Raw genomic sequence first — 23,552 nt, 5'->3', positions numbered from 1 at the left:
GCCCGTGACATCCGTACAGACCTGGATTAAAGAAGTCTGAACGTGGCTAAGTCATAATCCAGGCAGAAAGAACAGCCGTGCAAAGGCCCCTGAGGCAACACGGGGTTTGAGATGACGAGGGAGCAGCAGAGAGGCCAGGTCATCATGAGGACTTCAGCTCTTACAGGCCATTGGGAGCCACAGAGCTCATGAGGATAGATGGATGTGGGCTGAACAGGATGCCCAGTGGGGACAAGGGCATGAGCCTACTGCCGTGGGCCAAGCAAAGGAGGCAAAATGGCTCAGGCACAATGGCTCGAAGGAGTCGGGGATCGGGCAACAGAGCTGTTAAGAGGCAGCTTGATAGGTCTTTCTGGGGACAGGAGAGAGGGTGGAGCCAAAGGCAGCAAGTTTGGGAGGAATCAAAGCAGAGACAGGCTCCTCCCCACAGCCTCAGGCTCCTCCCTGCAGCTTCAGGCTCCTCCCCACAGCCTCAGGAGCTCTGCCCATCTGGCCCATCTCCCTGATGAGACCCTAAGGCTAACAGAGGAAGTCACCTGAATGTGCTTACACTCAGAACTAGACAGTCACGATGACGCGGGAACTTAAGATGAGGGCTGTCTGCTCCTCATCCCCCTGGGACCTCCTGAAGACTTTGCTAAAAGGCTACCGTTAGCTGGGTGTGGTGGCACACGCTTTTAATCCCAGCACTCGGGAGGCAGAGGCAGGCAGATTTCTGAGTTCGAGGCCTGCCTGGTCTACAAAGTGAGTTCCAGGATGGCCTGGGCTACACAGAGAAACCCTGTCTCGAAAAACCAAAAAAGAAAAAGAAAAAAAGAAAAGAAAAAAAAAGGCTACCCTCAAGTCCAATCAGGGGCTTGCGGGACATGTTGGACCAGGGAGCTCCCTGCCACTGTCGAGATGGGGCCAGCATATTAATCCTTTGTCTCATTGCGGTGGAAAAAAAAAAAAAAGCCTGACAAAATCAATGTTTATTTTGACTCACAGTTCGAGGGTACAGTCTGCTGTGGTGGGAAGGCATGATAGCAGGCACCCGGTCATGTGACCTCCGCAGTCAGGAAGCAGAGAGGCAGATGCCATTGCTCAATTCCCTTTCTCAGATTTTCTGCAATCTGGGGCCCCAGCCCACAGAGATCGTGCCATTTACATCCAAGGTGTATCTCCCATCTCTCCTAACCCAGTCCAGAAACTCCCTCCCAGACATGCCCAGAGGTTTGGCTTCTAGGTGATGCATACTAGGCCCTGGCCAGTTGATGATCAATACTGGCCAGTTGATCAGTAACTGTTGTCCTGGCCACAGAGGCCAGGGGAGGCATGAGGGCTTTCCCACAGCTTTGTAGTGGGTGTGGCCGGCTTTACGAGTCCAGGAGAGTCATTTCTATGCTGTGGCACCTCGGGCTAGGCAGCCCAGAGCCAACTAAGGCTCTAAGGAGTCCTGCAGCCAGGAGTCACTGGCAGGTTTTCTCCGGAGCTCGCCTCTCAGGCAGAGGGGTTAAGCTTCAGCCAGTGCAGAGCAAAGACAAAGGAAAACACAACAGTGGCCAACCGCAGGGCAGGCCAGGATACCAAAGAGCTGTGTGGGGGTCTGGATGCGCTCTTCAGGAGCAGAGCAGATACTCAGCGCTTGTTGACTGAGGGCTGGAATGGGGTGGGGTGAGGGGACGCGAGGAACGCCAGGAGAGGGAAAGGGAAAAGGTACATGCCAGTGTGAAAGTACATAAGAACGTGTACTGAATGAGTTGAGAGATGAATGAATGAATGAATGGATGCGTGGCTGAATGAATGAAGTGAGAAATGCGCGCAGGTGTAACCGAATGAATGGACCTATGGGAGAAGTGTGGAATCCGGTGGACCCTGTGTGAACGAAGAAACCCACAACTGTTCTGGTTTCTGGGCACCCTGGGAATCCGGGAGGGAGCTGGGTGGGCAGGTGGGCCTTGCTCTCTGTGTGGCCACTACCAAACTTTACTGTTCTCCCCGCCCCTGTGGTTACCCAGATCTTCGGGGGTCGCCTTGCCCCTGCAAAGGGCGGACTGGCTCTTCAGGTCTACCCCTCCCTCTCTCCCCTTCTTGGTTCTCTTTACAGCCCCTGGGTACCTGTTTCCCAGCGTGCTGACTTGGGCCTCTGCCAGCATCTTTTCCAGCCCCCCGGCTTTTCAATTTTAATTGCTTTTATTTATTACTTTATTGGAGGTCAGATCAAAGCCTGAGGGAACCGATTCTCTCCTTCCACCACGTGGGTCTCTAGGGTTAGAATCTTGTTGTCTGTCAGGCTTGGTGGCAAGCACCTTCCCCTGTTGAGCCATATCGGAGGCCCAGTCTCCATGTCTTGACAATCCCTGTCTGCGCTGATCCCCTTCCTGGCTTCGAAGGGTCCCCCTTGGGGGCCTGTATTGACATCTCTCTCCCTCCTGAGCACAGGTACCATGCGGCCGGTGCGACGCAACTTCTACGACCCGTCGTCGGCGCCGGGCAAGGGCATCGTGTGGGAATGGGAGAACGACGGCGGGGCGTGGACGGCCTACGACATGGACATCTGCATCACCATCCAGAACGCGTACGAGAAGCAGCACCCGTGGCTCGACCTCTCATCGCTCGGCTTCTGCTACCTCATCTACTTCAACAGCATGTCCCAGATGAACCGCCAGACGCGCCGCCGCCGCCGCCTGCGCCGTCGCCTGGACCTGGCTTACCCGCTCACGGTCGGCTCCATTCCCAAGTCGCAATCTTGGCCCGTGGGAGCCAGCTCGGGTCAGCCCTGCTCCTGTCAGCAGTGCCTGCTGGTCAACAGCACGCGCGCCGCCTCCAACGCCATCCTGGCCTCGCAGCGCCGCAAGGCGCCCATTGCGCCAGCCGCGCCTCCAGCGCCCCCGCCGCCCCCGCCGCCGCTGCCACCCGGAGGACCTCCGGGTGCGCTCGTTGTGCGCCCCAGCGCCACTTTCGCCGGGGCTGCGCTCTGGGCCGCACCTGCCACCGGCCCCACGGAGCCTGCGCCGCCTCCAGGAGTTCCTCCAAGGAGCCCTAGTGCCCCCAACGGAGCGCCCACCCCGGGCCAAAACAACCTCAGTCGACCGGGACCACAGAGGTCCACCAGCGTCAGCGCACGCGCCTCTATCCCGCCTGGGTAAGACGCCTCTCCCCCACCTCCGGAAGGGCACCCAGACCCCTTAGCACGTTAACAAGCTGTTAACAAGCTGGACAGCAGGACCCTATGAGTCGGGCACTATCATTTACAACTGGAAGGTATCCCAGCTCACCACTTGTCTAAACTGGTTGGCAAACAAGACCCTGGGATCCTCCTGTCTGCCTCCTCCACCCAGCACTAGCACTGGGAAACCATGACTACCATTGCCTGCCTAGTTATACCCATGTACACCCATGCATGCACGCATGCACACCCATGCACGCACTCACCCTCCTGGGGGCTGACATTTACGCCTTCATCATCATGTGACAAGCACTGACCCACTGAGCCATCTCCTGAGCCCCAATAGGTTTAACTTCCTCAATGTCATTCTCTCTCTCTCTCTCTCTCTCTCTCTCTCTCTCTCTCTCTCTCACACACACACACACACACACACACACACACACACACACACACACAAGCTGATTCTAGAGGCCATAAAAGAGAGGTACCTTCTGCCCATCACCCAGGAGAGCAGGGGTTCATCCCAGACCAACAGATCCAGTGATGGAAATTTTGTTTTCTTTTTTTCATTGACTGGTGGGGCAAGGAATTGAACTCAGGATGTCAGGCTTAGGCGGCAAGCCCCTTTACCATCTGAGCCATCTTTCCTTTCCGAAAGAGAAAGAAGTTTGGGAACATAAGAGTCTCACCTGCTCCAGGCCACAGTGACCTTGAAGGTTGAAGCAATTTTCTCTAGAGAAACATCACCATCACTTTGGTTTTTTGTTGGTTGGTTGGTTGGTTGGTTGGTTGGTTGGTTGGTTGGTTTTTCGAGACAGGGTTTCTCCGTGTAGCCCTGGCTGCCCTGGAACTCACTCTGTAGACCAGGCTGGCCTCGAACTCAGAAATTTGCCTGCCTCTGCCTCCCGAGTGCTGGGATTAAAGGTGTGTGCCACCACATCCTCCAGGGAGGAGCTGGGGTCTTCCATACCTGGCAGGTGGATGGGCATTCCAGGCTGGGCATTGCAGGTCGATAGGAGTGGAGGCTGAACAAATCTGGAAGGTTCCCGAAACAGCACATGGAAATGAAACCTCCCTAGTGGAACAGGGAGAGGGGTTATCTAAATTGGGATTTGGAGCCAGATTGGGGAGCCTCAGGGGAGCTTGGAGCTGGTGCCACCAGCAGCTAGGAGCCATGGAGCGTGCTTGAGCTGGACAGGGCCTCGGGGACAAGAAAGCCATCTCCTGGGGGTGTTAATCATTAGACACATCCTACGCTGTCCTGCCTCAGTAGCATGAGGAAGCCATACCGACCCCCCCCTTCTCCTGCCTGACAAGTGTGTGTCAAGACACCCCCCTAGCCCTCCCTCTCCAAAGAGCCCCAAGAAATAACTATACCCCTGGCTCAGCACGAGGTATGGGTGGGTCCCAGGGGAGTGGATGGCGGGGGGGTTGGGGGGACAACTGACCCGTGGTCCTGTCAGTCTGTGAACTAGACTAGGAAAGACATGTGGGTGTCTCCATGAACCTGGCAGCCCCCCCCCCCGCCATCTATCCCAGGCTGTTCCCTGAGACGCCTCACATTCCCTTCTGTCCCCAGCTGAGTCTTTTCCTACACCCACTGACCTACACTTCTGAAGTCCAGAAACCCAAGGTCACGGAGGGAGTGGGGCTGGCTCCCCTCAAGGTCCTACCCTTCTGAATCAGGGTGTCTCACATTGCCTTCTCTCTGGGTGGGCTCACACTGGTGGCTGTGTTCCTTTGTTCAATGGCTCTGACTGTCCTCGTCCTTTCTGGGATTCTGAGATCCCTGCATTTAGGTCCCTGGGTCTCTGCATCCTCCCTCCATAGTTCTCTGCCCCCCACCTCCCCGCCCTCTTGGGTTCCTCTTTCTCTCACCTCCTTCCTTCTCCTCTTCCCCACCTCCCAACTGAGTGACCTTCAGGGGTACTTTCACCTCTCTAGCCTCAGTTTCTCCACCTGACAGACAGAGTTCCATCTGACACCTGTCCAGGGCTGGCAAGTGTTTGAGATCACACACGAAGTGTGATCGTTGTACAGAGGGGCAAAAGACTCCTTGGTCTGTGATGTAATTTGCTGGAGGGAGACCAGGAGGGAGGCCCGGAGAAGGGGATCAACCTGCCCAGAGTCACACAGACAGTGAGGATAGGCCAGGGGTTTTTCCACTCTTCCGACGCTGGGACCCAGAGCCAGCTGGCAGGGTAGGCCTGGGGGGACACACAGGGTGGGAAGATCCGTTCTGTCTCACGGGAGGTCAGTGTCCATCACTGTAGAACACAGCTGCTGGGTAGAGGAACCGAGTCAGACTTTCCGTCCCACATGGGGGAGGGGGGACAGCTGCAGACCTGTTTCTGTCTACAGAGCATGCACCGTGCCCCCCGTCCCATCTCACAGCCCTGCCAGGATTGCCAGTCTCCATCACAGATAAACGACAGCAATGGCCCCTAGAGATTCCATTTCTCAGAGGGCAAAACCAAGGCTCCAAAGGACCATGACACTTGCTTGGGTCAGGCACTTTGAACCTAACTTACCCAAGGTGTATGGTGTCCCGTTCCCCACCCCACCCCCACCCCCATGTCCATGCTGTTCCAGGCTGTGGCTCCCACAGAGTAGCAGAGCCCAGGAGAGAAGATGAAGCAACAGAGGCTGAGTCGAGGCCCAGCTTCAACTCTCCCTGTTGCTGTGTGACCTAGCTAAACCCATTGCCCTTTCTGGTTTTTGGTTTTTGCAACTTGTAAAAATAGACCTGATGACACAGGCCACTGTCTAGCATGTGTTTTTCCCAGGCCTGTGTATTTCCCAGGGTGCAATCTGCTCCCTCATCCCTATTAGCCCATGCAATGCTTCCAGCTGAAAATAGGTGCCAAGCAGGCACTGTTTGAATACCAGAACCAACGGGTCTTAGTGGTCCCTTTCCTGCTTGCAAGCTCTCAGTGATTCTATATCCCCACCCCACCCCCCAAGCTTGTGACTGGCTTGTTTCTCTGGCTTCTCTCTCCTCTGTTCCTTGTAAGGAATAGATCATAGCATATGGGAGAAGGTAGTTAGTGCTGTAGAGGAACCACAGTTAATGCCCTTCTTTAAATTAATGCAAATATAAGCCAGCTAGGCGATGGTGGTGGTGGTGTGAGCCTTTAATCCCAGCACTTGGGAGGCAGAGGCAGGTGGGTCTCTGAGTTCAAGGCCAGCCTGGTCTACAGAGTGAGTTCCAGCCAAGGCTACAAGAGAAACCCTGTCTCAAAAACAAAAAAGAAATAAAAAAGAAAAGAAAAGAAAGAAAAATTAGATAAAAAGCATAATAATAATAATAATAATAATAATAATAATAATATTGCTATTGCCCTTCCTATTCTATGGCATGGTGGCACAAACTTTAATCTAAGAACTCCAGAAGCTGAGGACTCCTGGGGATTTGAGGCCATCTTGGGATACATAGCGAGCCTCTATCTAAAAAAATGATGGGCCGACAAGATGGTTCAGGGGGTAAAGGTGCTTGCTGCCAAGCTTGATGACCTGAGTTCAATGTTTGGGAGCCACATGATGGGAGAGAGCCAGCTCCCGGAAGCTGTGCCTGACCTCCACACGCACATAGTAGGCAGCAAGCTAAGTAAGTCAATGGGGGTGGGGAGAAAAAGAAAAAGTCAGGCATAGTAGAACATGTGTATAATCCCAGCTAGGCTGGCCTAATGAGACTCTGTGAGGGCAGCATGTTTGGAAGGGAGGTGGGGGACAAGATTTCCAGGCAGTAGGAACAGACTCTGTAAGGCCCTGAGGCAGGAGGTGTGTGTGTGTGTGTGTGTGTGTGTGTGTGTGTGTGTGTGTGTGTGTGTGTGTGTTGGGGTGGGACCTGGCTTGCTTTAACTGGCTTAATCCACTGTTGAGATGAATCTTCAGCTGTGGGGAGATGAGCCTGGTAGGCTAGGCTGTCCTTGCACTTTGCTGCATTGCATAGGATAACCTTGGTCCTCCGGTCTCCTGCTCTCTGCAGTGCTGGATTTACAGACGTGTGCCCCCATGCCAGGTTTATGGGGTGCTGGGGATCAAACCCAGGCCTTCATGCACGCACTCAACCCACCGAGCCACCTCTCCAGCCCTGGTTTATTTCTTGTGATTTTTGTATCTGCTGAATGGCAACATGGTTTCTCTCTCTAGGTCTTTTCATTTAAATGGCTCTAAAACAAAAAGTTCCCAAGTCTTGCAGGAGCCTGATGGCGGGAAGGGAGGAGCCTGGCTTCCCACCCATCCCCCACTTTCCTGGCCAGGGTAGCTAGGAGGAGGCAGGGTCACACCCTCACCACAAGGTCAAACCCCAAACCTTCCAACCCCAGCCCCCACCTGAAGCACTTCCTGCCCCCTCCCTGGGAAGCTGAGCCACGTGCTCCTATTTGCACCTAGTGCTCCCCAGGGGCCGTGGGAACAGCAACCCAACCTGCCCTCCCCTACCTGGGCTTCATCAGAGCTCTGGGGAGGACAGGCCATGAGATAAAACACACACACACACACGCACACACACACACACACACACACACACAAATAAATCAATCTTTAAGAGGAGGACTGAGTGAGCCCCAGAGTTCTGGAAAAATCTGAATCCCAGAGGTTCAAGTTGTGGGGTGCACACCCTGGGAGGTAGACAGGGGGGCATCATTTAAGAAAGGGAAACTGAGGCCCGCAGATGGCCAGAGCTGGCCAGTGAGGGTAAGACAAGGTGAATATGAGGCCCCAGATCACTGATGGTGAACCCCTGAGCTCAGGTTCCATCTCTGGGCCTTGCCTTGTCCCCACAGATGGCATGTGCAGGAGATGTCCTCAGGTGACCGCAGGGCAGAAGGTGGCCATAAGGTGAACTGGCACAAAATATCAGCATCTGGGAAGTGTGGGGGACTTCCTTGTCCCTGATGAGACAGTTTCACTTCTCCCCTCTCCTCTCCACCTGTACTGAGGCCAGAGCTTTGGGGGGCTCCCCTGGGTACATGATAGGCATCTTCAGAAGGTCTAAGGCTTGTAAGGGACATGAAACCATCATCAGATAGTGTGGCAAGCCTGGGCCTTCTGGGAGATGGAGACTTAGGAAACCTTTAGGAGGTGTTAGTGGGACTCTTGGCTCTGGAAGATGGTGACTTACTCTGATGGATAGCCAATGACCTGTCCTGAGGTCACACTTACAACTCCTGAGCTAGCTCTGTGGATTTACCTAACCCCATAGGTCTCAGATCAACAACACCCCCCAACCCTGGCCAACCTGATGGGGTCAGCCCAGAGTTGGACCCAGAAATTCCAGGTCCCATTGCCAAGAGCAGCACGAGCCAGCTGGGTGGCCAAAATGAAGTCACTTCCTCTCTTTGGGATTCATCATGTTGCTAGGTGCAGGGGTCATGGATGTCACTGCCCTAGAAGGATGGACTTCCTGGAGTATGATATTGAGATTGATTCTCAATTACATCTTAGCTATGTAGGAGGAAGTGCTGGGATTGATTGGTGATGTCTGCCACGGGTGCAAATTTGGTCGTAGTGGCATGCATGTTATTTATTTGATATCTGTTCCAATCTTATTTGGGAGTGTGGGGGTAACATCTGAAATTGGAGCCCAGAGCTAGTGAGCTATTTTCTTATCTGGTCAGTACCGGGAGACTGTTTTACCATCCTCAGTCCTAGGGTCACAGGGTTGGGTGGTTCCCAGAGCTAGAAATCTGGCAGATGAGATAAGACTAGAATCACACAACCAGAAAACAAGATGGAAAATGCCCAGATCTTCAACGAGAGGTGAATTCTATCCCTCGTGGATAAAAAGGATAAAGTGGAGAGGAGCCTGTGCTCAAAGGACAGATGTGGAAGCTGATGTGGAAACTGGTCAAGGTGCTCAGACCAAAAAAAAAAAAAAGATTCGGAATGGTGTGGGGAACAGCAAGTGGTAGAATCTCCCTGCATTCTACCTAGGTGCGGTTCCCTCCAGCCAGAACAGGTACAAGCATTGTCTCTGCTCTCCGGATGGGAGAAGGGACCAAGTGGGTCTCCTCCCTTCTCAGGCTGGAGAGGGAGGTAAGTCCCCCTACCCCTCAATTGGAGCACCTTGCCTCAGCCTCTGAGTTAAGGTGCAGTGTAGGTTTTCTGAAGCCTGCTGTGGACCCTGCCCTGAGAGGGCTTAGCAGCCTTAGTCCCTGGGGGACTCCTTCCTTCTAGAATGCTGGGGGCATGGAGGGCTCTGTTCTCCAGGAGGTCCCCTGAGCACGGTCATTTCCATGGGCGACATGAACGCAACCCCAGCCTAGAAGCTGCAGGTGTTCCCTGGCTTCCTTAAGACACAGGTCAGAGAAGAGTCAGGGACAGTGCACTTAGAATAATACAGCACCCACGGCCATTGCTGTCATTGGCTTACGCCACAGGTGTGTGGAGCATCTGCTACACGCTCCTCTCTGTCCAGTGTCATCCTGAGAGACCATGTTGGGGATATAGTGGGGAAGGCACAGAAGTGCAAAGGCAGAGGGGGACTGGGCCTCCACCTTAAAAAGCCATTAAGTGTGAAGGAGGCCGAGAGGTAAGAGGGGAGGCCAGAGATGGGCCAGATGGCACAGGGCATGAAGACTCCCTTACATCCATGCTAATGCCAAGGAAACAGTAAGATTAGGAGGAACAGGCTCTCTAGGGAGGCAGTGTTGAACCTGAGACCTCTGTGAGGGAGGGTGCTAGTTTAAACATCTTGGGAAGAGACACTTAGGGAAGGGTTAGCTTGGGCAAAGGCCCTGGGGTAGGAACGAGCCTGGTCCTTAATGAGATCACAGCTGGTGTGGAGTGTGAGAGAGCACATACACAGGAAGTGAGGTTGAAAGCACAGCAGAGGCTCCATCCGATGGCCAGCCTCAACAGGATGGAGAATCATGGACACACGGCAGCTGACCAGGGTTGGGAATGGTAGCTAAGTTCAGGCCTGCCCCAATTAGCTTATCTTTAGACCCTCTACCAAGCAGAGCCTCCAAGAAGGCAGGGCAGGAGTGAAGGCTCCCCTGCCCCCCTTTCTGGATGCTCTAGGTGGCAGAGCTTGTCCAGGGAGAGAGTCTCGATGCCTGAGAGGAAGCGGTGTCTTCCCACATCAAAAGGGCCACCCCTCAAGGCTCCCACGCTTGACAGCATGGGAACTGTGCTACAGAAGGTTCTCGCAGGCAGCTTGCAGACTGCAAGAGGGTGTGTGCCACCTCGGGACTGTCCCCTACGACCCAGAGATGCTGCACTGTCAGGCCCCATCGCAACCCTCCTCCCAGTAGCCAAGCTAATTTTTATACCTTTGACCTCTTTGGGAAAAAAAGTTTTTGAAGCTTTTCATGACACATGAGTGTGGCCAAGATCTCAAGAATCCTTTTCCTTGGGTTTCCCTACCCATCTCCTTGGGACAGATTCAGCAAGATGGGGAATTGTTTGGACCAGACTCTCGGCATCATGTATCTAAGGTAGCAAGCACTCTGACCATCCTGATTGATAGAGGCTATATGGAGAGCTGTGTTATGGATTCATTGGACTCGGAGAGCTGGGATGGATTAGCCATGCCTGCCACTGGTAGGAGGCAAGTGGGTAGTGGTGTGTATGCTAAATGTTTTCCTCCCGGCCCATAGTACTCACTGTCCTGACTAAGAAAAAGGGAGTTCTCGTGAAGCACTGAGGAAAGGGAAGTGAGAAGGCAGAGATGAGGTCAGGTATGTCCACACAGTTATCGTAGACAGGTGGAAGGGAAGGCTGGGAACTGGGACCTCCTTGCTGCTGCCCCATAAGGATGAACAGTAATAAATCAGGGTGGTGCTGTCCTCCAGGCAAGTCTTGGAAGGTTGTGATAGAGCCTGAGGCAGGTCCCATGGCTGCTCAGCCCTTCCCTTTGGGAGTCCCACCACACTGCAGAAAGAAAAGCTCTTGAATTCTCACAAGACTCCTCATTAAAGGTAGGGAAACTGAGGCACAGTGCCTTCATCCCACGTCCAATGACCATAGACCCCAGGACTCAGAGCACCCATCCCTCCTCCCTTCTCCTTCCTCCCTCCTCTTTCCTCCCTTTTCCCTCCTCCTCTGGGAGCAATGCGTAGTGACTTTAGGTTGTCCAAGTCACTTCTCCAAGGATGAGCCTAGATGGCGATGGTATTGATGATAGTGATGGTGACAATAATGATGGTGATAATGATGATAATCATGGCAGTGATGATGGTGGTGATAACAATGATGGTGATGATGATGGTGGTGGTGATGATGATGATTGTGATGGCAGCAACGGAGGTGACCATAAGTGATGGTGGTGGTGACAGCAATGGTCGTAGTGACGATAATAATGATGGCGATGCTTTCAGAGCCTTTCTTAGCTACCAGGATTTGTGTTCCTCTCCGCCAACAAAAAGCAGGCACCACATTACCCCATTCCACACATAGAGAACTTGGTTTATGAAGGCTGATGGGCTGTCGTGTGTCACCAGCTAATTAGCGGCTGAACTAAGAAACAAAAGCAACTGCGGTTGACCCCAAAAGGCAAAGAATACCTTTTCCCAGGGGCTCTTCATCTGAAGAGGGGACCTGGTGTTGGACTCATGAGCTCGGAGAAGTTGAGAGTCTTGGAAGGGCAGCGTAGTATTTTCCAGCGTATGCATTCCTGAATCCTTTCCAGAGTGTTCTGTAGGAATCGGTGCTCTATAGAACAAACCTTCAGAATGCTAACTCACTGATAGTTGGGTTCCAGGCCAAAGAAGGGGAGGGAACGGAGCCCCAAAAGTTCTCTGGTGGGAGGAGGCAGTCTGGAGTTAGGACCAGAAAAGTTGCTCATTTGATAGAGAGAGCTTGCCTCACCACGAAGCCCTGGGTTCAGTCCCCAGCACCACATCCTACTGAGTGTGGTGGAAGACACTTGCAAGCTCAGCAAATGGGAGGTAAAAGCAGGAGGATTCGAAGTTCAAGTTCATCCTTGGCTAGACCGCAAGTTCGAGGCCAGCCTTGGCTATATGAGCACATCTCTAAAAACAAGAGTCAGAAGCAAGCCTAAGGGTGTTTGTCCAATAGAGTCCACTTATGGTACCCATCGCTAATCTGCACTCAAGATGGGAAGGGATTTCCTGGAGGCTCATCCAGATGGCGGAGAGGCAGAGGAGATGGGTGGGTCAGGAGGGGCCCTGAGGTAAAAGCAAGCCAGGGCTGTGTTGGGGGCCAGTCCATCAGGAGCCTCTTCTGATCCCCACAGGGTTCCGGCGCTCCCCGTGAAGAACTTGAATGGCACTGGCCCTGTCCACCCAGCCTTGGCAGGTAAGACCCAGCTCACGAGGCCCCGCCCACCCACCTCATGGCTCCGCCCACAAGCTTCATGAGCTCCGCCCCTCTGATAAACTGATGGGCAGGCCCTTTCCCTTTGGGTTTGCTTGGCTTTTGCCTGAAATGGTTTTCTGAGTGGGCAGGGGAAACACCCTGCCCTCCACCCTCTGTGGCATCCACCCAATGAGGAGGAGGGCGTGGCTTCTCATGACTCCACCCCCTCATCACTACCCCCACCCCCAACTCCCCAGGGATGACCGGGATCCTGCTGTGTGCAGCCGGGCTGCCGGTGTGCCTGACACGAGCGCCCAAACCCATCCTGCACCCGCCACCGGTAAGCAAAAGTGATGTGAAGCCTGTGCCTGGAGTGCCCGGCGTGTGCCGCAAGACCAAGAAGAAACACCTCAAGAAAAGTAGGTCCCGTGTGACCCCCAAACACAATTGCAGTGCTCTTAGGACCCAGCATGAACTGCCTCTGCTTTCCCCCAGCCCACCCTTCGAGCCCTCCTTCCTGCCCCTCCCCCATCTGCTCCCCAGCACTTGAGCCCCACCCCCACTCCTCCCTCGTCCCGCTGTCTCTGCAGGCAAGAATCCTGAGGATGTGGTTCGGAGGTACATGCAGAAGGTGAAAAACCCGCCTGATGAGGTGAGCCAGCCAGGTGGAGCCTCAGCACCCAGGACCAGTTCTCATCCTGTCCATCCTGGCCTCACTGACCTCACCAGATTGGGGGGGGGGGCGGGCGGGCGGGCGGGCGGAGCTTAAGTTTAACAGCATCGCACCTGTCCATCTTTATGATGGACGGTTTTATGCCAAGTCTTCCATTCCGGCTTTGCTTCGGGTGATTAAGCATTTAACCCCTGCTCAGGGGTTAAGCAGGCAAGGGAGTCAGCTCCAAGGTTTTCCATCTCCTCCCCTCGAAACTTTGTACCCCTCTCTGGCCTTCCTCATGGCCCTCCCCCATCTCCCTGGCCCTCCAGGACTGTACCATTTGCATGGAGCGGCTGGTCACAGCATCTGGCTATGAGGGCGTGCTCCGGAACAAGAGTGTGCGGCCCGAGCTTGTGGGCCGCCTGGGCCGCTGCGGCCACATGTATCACCTGCTCTGCCTGGTGGCCATGTACTCCAATGGCAACAAGGTGGGCCACAAGGTGGGCTGCCGTGCAGTGGGAGGGGGCCGGGCGGTGAGGTGGGCAGTGGGTGCGGGGCCCCGGTGGGACCCCAGGGGCCTCACAGTAGCACCTGTCTTAGGATGGCAGCCTGCAGTGCCCAACCTGCAAAGCCATCTACGGGGAGAAGACAGGGACACAGCCACCAGGGAAGATGGAGTTTCACCTCATCCCGCACTCGCTGCCTGGTTTTGCAGACACCCAGACGATCCGCATCGTCTATGATATCCCCACGGGCATCCAGGTGAGCTCCACAGGCCACAGCCCCAACTCTCTGCCCCTCCCCCAACTCCACGATTCCCTCAGAGGTCTGAAACCCTCCTGCCTGTCCCTGCAGGGCCCTGAACATCCCAACCCAGGCAAGAAGTTCACAGCCAGAGGCTTCCCTCGCCACTGCTACCTACCCAACAATGAGAAGGGCCGGAAGGTGAGTGCCCACCTGGTCTCCACAATAAATGATGGCAGAGTCCCCAGCCGCCATCTTTTATTTTTATTTATTTATTCATTTACTTATTTTGGTTTTCCGAGACAGGGTTTCTCTGTATAAGCCTGGCTATCCTGGAACTTACTTTGTAGACCAGGCTGGCCTCGAACTCAGAAATCTGCCTGCCTCTGCCTCCCAAGTGCTGGGATTAAAGGCATGTGCCACCACTGCCCCGCAGCAGCAGGCCCTGAATCTGCTTCCTCTCATTCACTAGCTAAACAAAGGTTCACAGAGGGTAAGAAACTTAACGCACAGTCACACAGCAACCAAGTGGCAGAGGCAGGATTTGAACCCAAGCAGCCCTTCAAACCCTTCATCTTCACACTTAGGGTGCCTGATTTTACTTAACTGTTTAACCAAAAAGCCAGCACCTTAGATTGCCCTGTGAAATCTCCAGATCTTTAATCCTGGGAACTAATTCACAAAGTGACTATTTAGTACTAAGAGTGGGGTCTAAGCCCTGCCTGTACTGATGACAGACTCTGAAAGAAACAGAATTTTATGTAGTGAATGGATGGTGTAATGTAACAGGCATAAGGATCAGACTGCCCGTTACATTCACCCCCATCCCCCCATCCCCATCCCCCCTCCCCCCCAGGTGCTGAGATTGCTCATCACCGCCTGGGAACGCAGACTCATCTTCACTATCGGAACATCCAACACCACGGGCGAGTCGGACACCGTGGTGTGGAATGAGATTCACCACAAGACGGAGTTTGGTTCCAACCTCACTGGCCACGGCTACCCTGACGCCAGCTACCTAGACAACGTGCTGGCTGAGCTCACCGCCCAGGGGGTATCTGAGGCCATGGCCAAGGCCTGAGGCTTGAGTTGCCCACCTTCCCTTTTGCCTTGCCTCTAGCCTGGCACATGCCTCCCTCCGCTTGGCGGGAGGAGCCAGAAGCGCTAAGGGGATCTGGCTGGTGGCTGTGGGGGGGTGATGGGAGCCCACCAGGTCAGGTGGCTCCAACCTGTGGCTTCCGGCAAGAGCAGCAGAGATAGGACCACCAGCAAGGGCGACTTCCCTATGGAAAACGATGGCGCTTTGCCCTTCACACCACACACAAACGCACACGTGTCCTGTTGCACGCACACACTCACGCACGTACACCCACGTGCCTCTCGACTTCTCCCAGCTTGGGGAGAAAAGGAACAGAAAGGCCCCCATGACATGTCCTGTGGATTCCACCTGTGTCTCCATTACATCTGTATAGGCTCGTCCCTTTCCCAGGACTTGAGTCAAGCACGGGATAGTGGGGGGACTCTGTAAGGCTTCCAGGGGTCGCTCTACCCCTGGGCCTCAACCCCTTAACCCACGTCAGCGCTGCCACCTGCCCACTGAGCACTGCAAAGCCAATGGGGTAGAAATCCCAAGTTACTAAGTAGCTTTTCGCAGGCCATTGGGGACGAGGCTATCTTAACTTTGTGCTTGTGTCTATCTTTCCCGGGACCCTGACTACTTCTTCCTGTGCCCATCTCTTGACCTCTGTCTATCCCAGGCAAAGACATCGTCCTTGCCTCTGTATCGGCTTCTCCCCCACTAAATCGCTCCGGACATTTGAGACCCACTTCTGGCTTCAGGAGCGAGGGGAGGAGGCCTTGTTCAGGCTATATACGCATCAAGCTGAGCAGGCAGCAAAGCGTTAAACTTCTCCCTGCTTGAAAGTGGGCGGTGGGCGGCTGATCTCAGGCCAACCAGAGGCCCGTTGCCCAGGCAACTCACCAGCTCCGCCTCTGAGGATTGGCTGCTGGGATGGAAGTCAGCCAAGCTTTAAAGGGACGCCAGCAATTGCTCTTTTGGAAAAAAAAAAAAATCTACCAGTCCCACTGTGGGTGGAGAAATAAATGGTCTTTCTCCTTGTCAGGCCTTTTTCTGCCAAGAAAGGGTGCTGGGTGACCGTACTCCTGTGGAACACCGGGGTTGGCTTGGGAGACAATAGCAAACGGAGGACCACTGCCGGGGAGGAGGGGGGGGGCGCAGCGGGGGTGGGGTGGGGTGGGGTGAGAACATGGGTCTTGTAACCGCCCAGTCTTGCAGCATCAAGAGAAGTAGACAGGATTCTCTTGCGTGCAGCCCTCCAGGAGAATGAGGAGAACCGATGCCACCCTACCCTGGAGCAAGGAGCAGGGGAAAGCAGCCTCTAATCAGAGGCTCTGGCAGCTCAGGTGGACCCAAGCCTGTGGGAACTGCCCCAGTTCCAGGCGACCCTTGCTGGTCACACATGGGATAGCGCCAAACCCTGTCTTTCTGTCTTAGGCAAACTCTGAATTCACAGGCTCCACCAGCCGACTGTTCCTCCACTGTGGGTCACTCTCAAATCATACCTCACACTCACAGAATCATTGAGCCCCAGAATTCAGATGCCCCCACCCCAGACCCTCAGATGCATTCAGTGGCTAGGGCAGGGTCTGGGAACCTCTGTTTCTAGCTAAGGAGCTTCTGACTGAGCCCTAGGGTACCCCGATTTTAACACGTCACAGCTAAGCATGCTCACGCGTCACTTTATACAGGGTATAAGAGAGAGGAAGAGCCTGTGTCCGGCTTCGAGGCTCTGAATTGGCATGCTGGGCCCTCAGTCTGTTCTTCTGAGAACACCTGGTTCCAGAAGCTTGAGGTTGGGCTGCCAGATGAGATTGGAGTACAGAAGGATCTGTGAGGTCACAGCGGCTAACCGAAGTGGAAAACAGGAAGTTCCTGGCCAAGCCTATTGAATGCTTTTCTGAGTCCGCCAGGGTTGGCGTTCAGGTACAGCTGTATCCAGCAGCTTGGGGTGAGATGGGCGCCACGGGTATTGGAAGAGCTGTGTCCAGTGAAGCTGCGACTCCGGGCTCAGAGAAGAAAGTGAGGTTTGGTCAGTCCAAGACTGGGCCCTACCAAAGGCTCCTGTGCCCTGGCTGGCTACAGAGCACACAGGACCAGGCTTTGTCTGGGAGGCCCCAAGCAGTGAAGAAGGGGGCCTCAAGAAGATGCCTGGGCCAAAGAATACTCAGGGAGGCCCCATGGCTCTGTCCCCAGCTGGCTCTGGCACTTTCTCAGCATCCAGCATCCTAGAGGGCCACTTGCCCCTATCCCCGTTTCTGGAACTCCTCATGGGCTTGCTCCAAGTCTTCAAGTACCTGCAGCAGGTGGGTGGTGGCTGCTCTCTGCTGGGCCAGAACCTCGGCACAGGGCCCTGGAGGGAAAGAAAAGGCCACAGGGTTCATCAGGTTTCTGGTGGTTGTTACCAGATTTCACCTCCTGACGCTGTAGGATGCCCACCCCCCCCCCCGTGTAGAAAGAATCCCCAAATTCACCAGGATACTGTCCCATCGGTGAACTGGAAACAAGAGGGCATGCAAGAGCAGGTGTGCTTGGCAAACCAGGGCATGCATCTGTAAGGGACAAGAATGGAACTCTTCTCCCTTACCATCTGAGGCTCTGGAATCCCTCCCAGGGTCCACTTCTGTGTCCAGGCTGGAGTCCTCCAGCAGTTTCAGCCTGAGGGTTGATAGGAAAAGGGACAAGGCTGGTTTCTGAGGCTCAACACTGCTCCTACCCAAGATTCTCTGCTGCTTGTAGGAGAAATCTCATCATCACCATGGTCACAATTGTCATCATCACCACCACCACCACCACCATCATCACAACCTTCACCACTCAGTCACTACAAACCTTTCTAGAGTAGCAGACACTACACTGAGAAGCCTTGTATGTGAATAAATTCATTTACTTATACAGCCAGCTTACATGAGGTACCAATAATCCTGTTCAGATAAACCACTGACACACAGAGAGATCAAGGAACTTACCTACTGTCACACAGCATACTAATAGCTCCTACATATGGGAGGTTATATGGTGTCCTTTCACAGGATCACCTTCTGACCCTTAGGACAGTACTATGAGGTCAGTGTCCTATCACCTCCTTTTTCATATGAGGCACAGAGAGGCCAAATAACAAGCTGAGAACCACACAGCCCCTAACTGGCCGGGATCTGAATTCAGGCAGCTCAGTACAGAACTTTCTCCATAGTGGGATGGGATACACCTGTCACTAAATAACAAAGCTCTTAAGGCCAGGAAGCTGGGGGGTGGAGGGAGGTGTCCAAGGCACCAAGAAGGATCAGAAGCCAAGTTATATAGACCAATCATGCCTAAGTCTCTGGAGCCCCCATTCTGTAAGTTCTCACTTCTTGTGAGAGGAGGTATGTCTTTGTGGGAGGAAAAGTGGCCTTGTGAGAGGAGGTGTGGCCTTGTAGAAAGAGGTGTGTCCTGTGGGAAGAGGCGTTGCCTTTGGGGTGTGGCCTTGTGAAAGGGGTGTGGTCTTGTGAGAAGAGGAGTGGCCTTGTGAGAGGAGGTGTGGCCTTGTGGGAGGAAGAGTGGCCTTGTGAAAGGAGGTGTGTCCTTGTGGGAAGAGAAATGGTCTGTGAGAGGGGTGTGGCCTTTGGAAGAGGTGTGGCCTTGTGGGAGGAGGTGCATCACTGGGAGTGGGATTTGAGGTTTCAAAAGGCTCAAACCTTTTAGCTAACCCAGTTAGCTCTCTCTGCCTCCTGCTTTAGGATGAGGATGTGAGCTCTGAGCTGCTCCTGCTGTCTTGTCTGCCATCATGGACTCTAACCCTCTGCAACCATAAGCCCCGAATTACAAGCTTTCCTTTAGAGGTTTCCTTGATCAGTGTTTTGTCATAGCCATATAAACCTTGGCTGAGACGATCCCAGTCTAAGCTCTGCACCCCTGGACACTGAGGCCCCACGGCGGCCCACACACATCTGAAAGCTTAGCCAGGGTGATAGAAGATGGATCAGTGGGGCTGAGCTGAAGCTCAGCAGAGTACAAAGCTCTGAGTTCCATCCCTAGCACGGGCAAATAGAAAAAGAATGGGAAGAAAACGGGCTGAGCCTGCAGTTCAGTTGGTAGAGTTTGCCCAACATGCATGAAGCCGGAGGCTCAGTTCCCAAGACCACATAAACGAGCTGTGGTGGCACACACCCATAAGCCCAGCACTGAGGAAATACAAGCAGGAGGATCCGAAGTTTAAGGGTATCTGCCACACTGCGAGTTCAAGGCTAGCCTGGACTACATGAAACCCTGAGGGAGGGAAACACTTCTTCAGGGATGAATGAATGTGAGGAGGCCACGGTGGGGTGAGGCAGGTGACACCCACCTGAGCTGGTCCCGCCCCAGGAGCAGCTGGCGATACACTGCCTGGGCCTCGGCGTCAGGATCCAGTGGGTCACTCCAGTCTCCCAGTGTGATGGCTGAGTGTGTGCGGCTACAACCAGCAGCTGAGGGTACACAGCGTTGTCAGGAAAGTCTTGTCCCCGGCTCAATCACATCCTGCCTTCACCTGTGCAAGCCTCCTCTTCGCCAAGCTCCCCCTGTAGCTCCTGCGTGGGTTCCAGCCTCCCCCCTAGCCTCCCTGTCTCCATCATGAATCCTGACCCTGTTGATCTTGAGCAACTTTACACAGCATAGAGCCATCCAAGAGGAGGCTCTCAAATCACAAAATGCCCAAATCAAATTATCCCGTGGTCACATCTGTGTTGATTGTTAGTGGGTCCAACCCACTGTGGGTGGCACCATTCCCTATGCTGGTGATCCTGGGCTGCATCAGAAAGCTGGCTAAGTGTAAACCTGTGGGTGAGCCAGCAGATGGAGTTGTTCCATGGTCTCAGACTCACCTTTTCTTCCCCTAAGTTGCTTTCAGGCAGAGTGTTTTATCCCAGAAAGAGAAGGGAAGCCAAAACAGACCATAAAGATCCACTAGCCCTGCTCCAGCCCCTTCTGTTCATCCTGATTCCTGCTCTGCACATTCTCACTCACTGTCTCCACTTCACACTAGCCAGTCAAAGCAACACCTTCTCCAGGAAGCCTTCCTGATCCCTGCCTTGGGGCTCAGTCTCAGACAAAGCCTCAGGCTGGTCATTCTAACACCTTAAGTGTTTAGCTGGAGCTGGGATGCGGGTCAGGAGTAGAGAGCTCAGGGCTAGGGATTCATCTCCAGCAACAGCAGAGCGACCTGTCAATGGTCATCATATCCCCATCTAACTTCAACACATCTGTCTCTGCTGTGGGCACCTGGCACATAGTAGGGATATTGGAAACAGGACTTGCATGAAGCTAATACTACACTTTGAATATATCAACTTGGTATCAGCTAATAGGACCAAGGAGGTACCGGCTGTCTGCAACCCCACTTCCCAGATGAGAATACTGAGGCACAGAGAAATTAAGTCATGCACTGGAGGTTGCACTGCACGCCCAGGTGGAAGTGGGATGCTGCTGACTGGCAGATGGGGACCATAGAGCCTGTGGCATACCCACTACCTCACCTGAGCGCTCAGCCTGGAGGCAGCAGGTCCAGCGCCCACTGCGGAAGGCACCAGGGTGGCAGGCAGCCAGCTTGCCTGGGTTGGGGGCACTGGCTTTGCGTAGGGCTGACAGCCATTGGTTGAGGTCATTCACGTTCTGCAAGAGATGGAGGCCGGAAGAAGATGAGTGAGGCTGAGCCACAGACCCCGCCCCTGGCTGTGCCCCCAAGCCTCACCTTGCACTGGAGGTAGGTGGTGTGTGATGACCCGGCGCCATCCTGTGTCACCACCTGCATGACGTGTGGCAGTTGGAAGGCACCCTCGTCCACATGCTCCACAGCCCGGATGCAGGACAGCGGGATGGATGTGTGAACCTGTGGGCCGCCAGGGACAGGGCTGTGGCACCAGGTGGAGTGCTTGAGGCCCCATATTCAATTCCTGATAGCTCTGTTGTGTCCTCTCCACAGTCCTGCTCTGCGGCCAGCTGAGTGACACGGTTTTTCTAGGTCTGAGTTTGCTTTTATCGATATCACCGTCACCATCATCACCAGGACAATCATCATCACCACCACCATTGTCATATTACAACTATCATCACCAGGACCACCGTCCCACAATCATCATCACCAGTTGATGAATTGCAAGCGGTGCCCACAAGCCAAGTCCTAGTCTCCCTCGGGTTACGCTCATTAGCACAGGACAGCGGGCACAGAGCTCAGCACACGCGCGCGCGCGCGCGCACACACACACACACACACACACACACACACACACACACACACACACACACACGGGTGATTGCGCAGCTGAGAGAGTGCCCGGATACACACCTGCTCAGAGCCATCAGGACAGATGGATCCTGTGTGTGAGCCTATGATGCTTGGTGTGGACTTTGTGGCCCCCCACCTCCACCCCCACGTGTCCACACCTGGGAGAGCATGCCCAGCATCCCTGTCGCAGGCCATGCTGGCCCCAAGCTGGGAGTAAGCCAAAAGTTTGGAACAGCTGCTCTGATGGGAGGGGGCAGGAGGTGGGAGCTTGGGGGCGGGGCATGTTGGAGTCCCACCTGCCACTCCGGAGTCTTGGAGTAGGAGAGGTCCCGCCCACTAAGCCGGAAGTAGCGCTTCTTGAAGGCAAAGCGCGTGGCCAGGCCCCCAGGCTCCTCCTTGCGCTTCAGCAGGAAGCCTTCTCGAACAATGGTTGAGGGTTGGACCAGGACGCAGGCTGGACCCCCGGCCTCTGGGAAATCGAGAAAGAGGGTGTGGGACTCTGCCATCGTTGGGTTCTCTAGCACCTGCCAAGGGGCAGGAAGTCTAAAGCTATGACCTCAGGTGTCACTCCTTCAGCCACCAGCCACCCCCCCTGGCCCCTCCCACCAGCTGTGACAAAGGAGGGGTCAGCAGCTGGGGAAAGTGGAACCCAGGTCTCTCTGCGAGGCCAGGGCCCTGCATGTGAGACTGCAGCTGTCCTAGTCAATCCAGCGATGTCCCAGCCAGCTTCAAGCTCCAGGCTGCAGACCTCTCTCTGTCCCAGATATCCCACCTCACCCCCAGACCACCACAACCAGGGCTCTCCACTGCCCAGGTTACCCTTATGTGATCTGAGCCCCCCACTCTGTCGTGCCCTCCACCCCAAGTCCTCTGTTTCAGAGGGCTACATGACACCACTCCCAAACAAGCCCCAGTTCTCCCACAGCTTTTTAGCACCCCATTTCTTTCTTTCTTTAACCCCTTTCTCTTTCTCTCATCTGTTGTCCTCTGTTCCCACCCCAGGGCCTTTGCACGTGCTGGCTCACTCTGGCATTGACACTGGTTCTCCAAATCTCAGCCAGAGTGACTCCATCTTGAACCAAGACGCCATTTAACTATTCTGCTTGCCCAGACAGAAGCCCCAAAGAAGCCATCCTCGCCCCCGTCGCTATCTCTGAGGCCAGAAGAATCTCTGATAAGAGCAAACTGGAGTGTGTTTAAGTCCTGGTTTGGGTCTGTGCCCCGTTGCCTGAGTCCGCAGTCATTCCACAGCACTAACACTAGGTGGCGCTCTGAACCCAACGTTGCATCCGCGCTTGAGTAAACAGGTGCTTGGTGCTTGGTGAGTCAGAGGAGGGGGACTTTGAGGAAAAAATAAATAAATAAAACAGCAGTCCAGATAAACTCTGACTCCATTCTTGGGGCACGGGGCAGCGTCCATACGGGAGCTGATGTCAATTAAACAACACTCCAAAAGAGTCACAGCGCATACTCCAGAGTGTCATTCTAGTGGCACCAGGGAGGCCCACTCGGGGCCGTCTCTTCTCTTCCCTGTCTTTTCATCTTCCTTTTCTCTCTTTCATTAGATTGGATCTCACTGTGACACCCTGCCTGGCCTAGAACTCTCCATAGACCAGGCCTCTCTGGTTTCTGCCCCCTGAATGTTGGGAATAAAGATGTCGACACCGCCTTCGCCCTCCCAACACCCCCCCTTCCTTGGTAACTCCCTGACACCCCATCAGCTTGGCTATTGTCTTTTTTGTTTATTTGGTTGGTTGGTTGCATAGTTTGGGTTGGTTTTGGTGGGAGTTTTTTTCAATAATTTTTTAGTGGTTTTATTTATTTTTATTTCATCATGTGCATTGGTGTTTAGCCTGCATGCGTGTCTGTGTTAGGGTGTCAGATCCCCTAGAACTGGAGTTACAGACAGGTGTGAGCTGTCATGTAGGAGCTGGGAACAAGTCCAGGTCTTCTGGCAGAGCAGCCAGTGCTCTCAACCACTGAGTTCCTTCTCCAGCCTGGTTGTTTTATTTGCTATCTTGTTTGTTTTGTTTTGAGACAGAGTTTCTCTGTGTAGACCTGGCTGTCCTAGAACTCGCTCTGTAGACCAGGCTGGCCTCAAACTCAGAAATCCACCTGTTTCTGCCTCCTGAGTGCTGGGATTAAAAGCGTGTGCCACCGCGCCTCAGCCCTTGATAATTGTCTTACAACATGGTCCCCATGAGAGTGAGATTCTATGAATAAGTCCAGGATTTTCTTCTGTCTCACTCCCTTTTTTGGTATGTGTGGTGCATGCATGTGTGTACATGTGTGTTTGTATGCATGTATATACAAGTGTGTGTATGTTTGTACATGTGTGTGCATGTCTCTGCATGTGTGTATGTCTGTGCATGTGCATGCATGTGTGTGCATGTATATAAATGCATGTATATATTTGTACATA

The 23,552-nt window shown here is 54.0% G+C and overlaps 2 protein-coding genes across 4 annotated transcripts in view; one reads left to right on the top strand and one right to left on the bottom strand.

Moving 5' to 3' along the window:
- Positions 1-15,929, top strand: part of Dtx1 (deltex E3 ubiquitin ligase 1) — a 29,934-nt gene extending 14,005 nt beyond the window's left edge. For 2 of the 3 annotated variants that reach the window (XM_029478051.2, XM_085837093.1), the window contains exons 3-10: positions 2,422-3,124; positions 12,351-12,412; positions 12,670-12,831; positions 13,003-13,064; positions 13,397-13,567; positions 13,668-13,829; positions 13,923-14,012; positions 14,668-15,929. In XM_029478051.2, the coding sequence (XP_029333911.1) occupies positions 2,422-3,124; positions 12,351-12,412; positions 12,670-12,831; positions 13,003-13,064; positions 13,397-13,567; positions 13,668-13,829; positions 13,923-14,012; positions 14,668-14,892 (1,637 nt within the window). In that variant the 3' untranslated portion in view covers positions 14,893-15,929. The remainder of the gene's footprint in view (positions 1-2,421; positions 3,125-12,350; positions 12,413-12,669; positions 12,832-13,002; positions 13,065-13,396; positions 13,568-13,667; positions 13,830-13,922; positions 14,013-14,667) is intronic. The other variant, XM_021162398.2, reaches the window with a different exon arrangement.
- Positions 15,930-16,106: 177 nt separating this feature from the next.
- The window catches only part of Rasal1 (RAS protein activator like 1), a 31,278-nt gene continuing 23,832 nt past the window's right edge, over positions 16,107-23,552 (bottom strand). The window contains exons 16-21 of the mRNA XM_029478116.2: positions 21,427-21,599; positions 20,597-20,734; positions 20,382-20,517; positions 19,214-19,334; positions 17,477-17,547; positions 16,107-17,242 (exon numbers count right to left, since the gene is read on the bottom strand). Coding sequence (XP_029333976.1) covers positions 17,136-17,242; positions 17,477-17,547; positions 19,214-19,334; positions 20,382-20,517; positions 20,597-20,734; positions 21,427-21,599 — 746 coding nt within the window. The 3' untranslated portion in view covers positions 16,107-17,135. The remainder of the gene's footprint in view (positions 17,243-17,476; positions 17,548-19,213; positions 19,335-20,381; positions 20,518-20,596; positions 20,735-21,426; positions 21,600-23,552) is intronic.

This window comes from Mus caroli, unplaced genomic scaffold, assembly GCF_978045245.1.
Source record: "Mus caroli unplaced genomic scaffold, Mus_caroli_1 scaffold_4, whole genome shotgun sequence".
NCBI classification, from domain to species: domain Eukaryota; kingdom Metazoa; phylum Chordata; class Mammalia; order Rodentia; family Muridae; genus Mus; species Mus caroli.
Note: the sequence above shows the minus strand (reverse complement) of the source record. Positions and strands in the feature narration are given on the sequence as shown.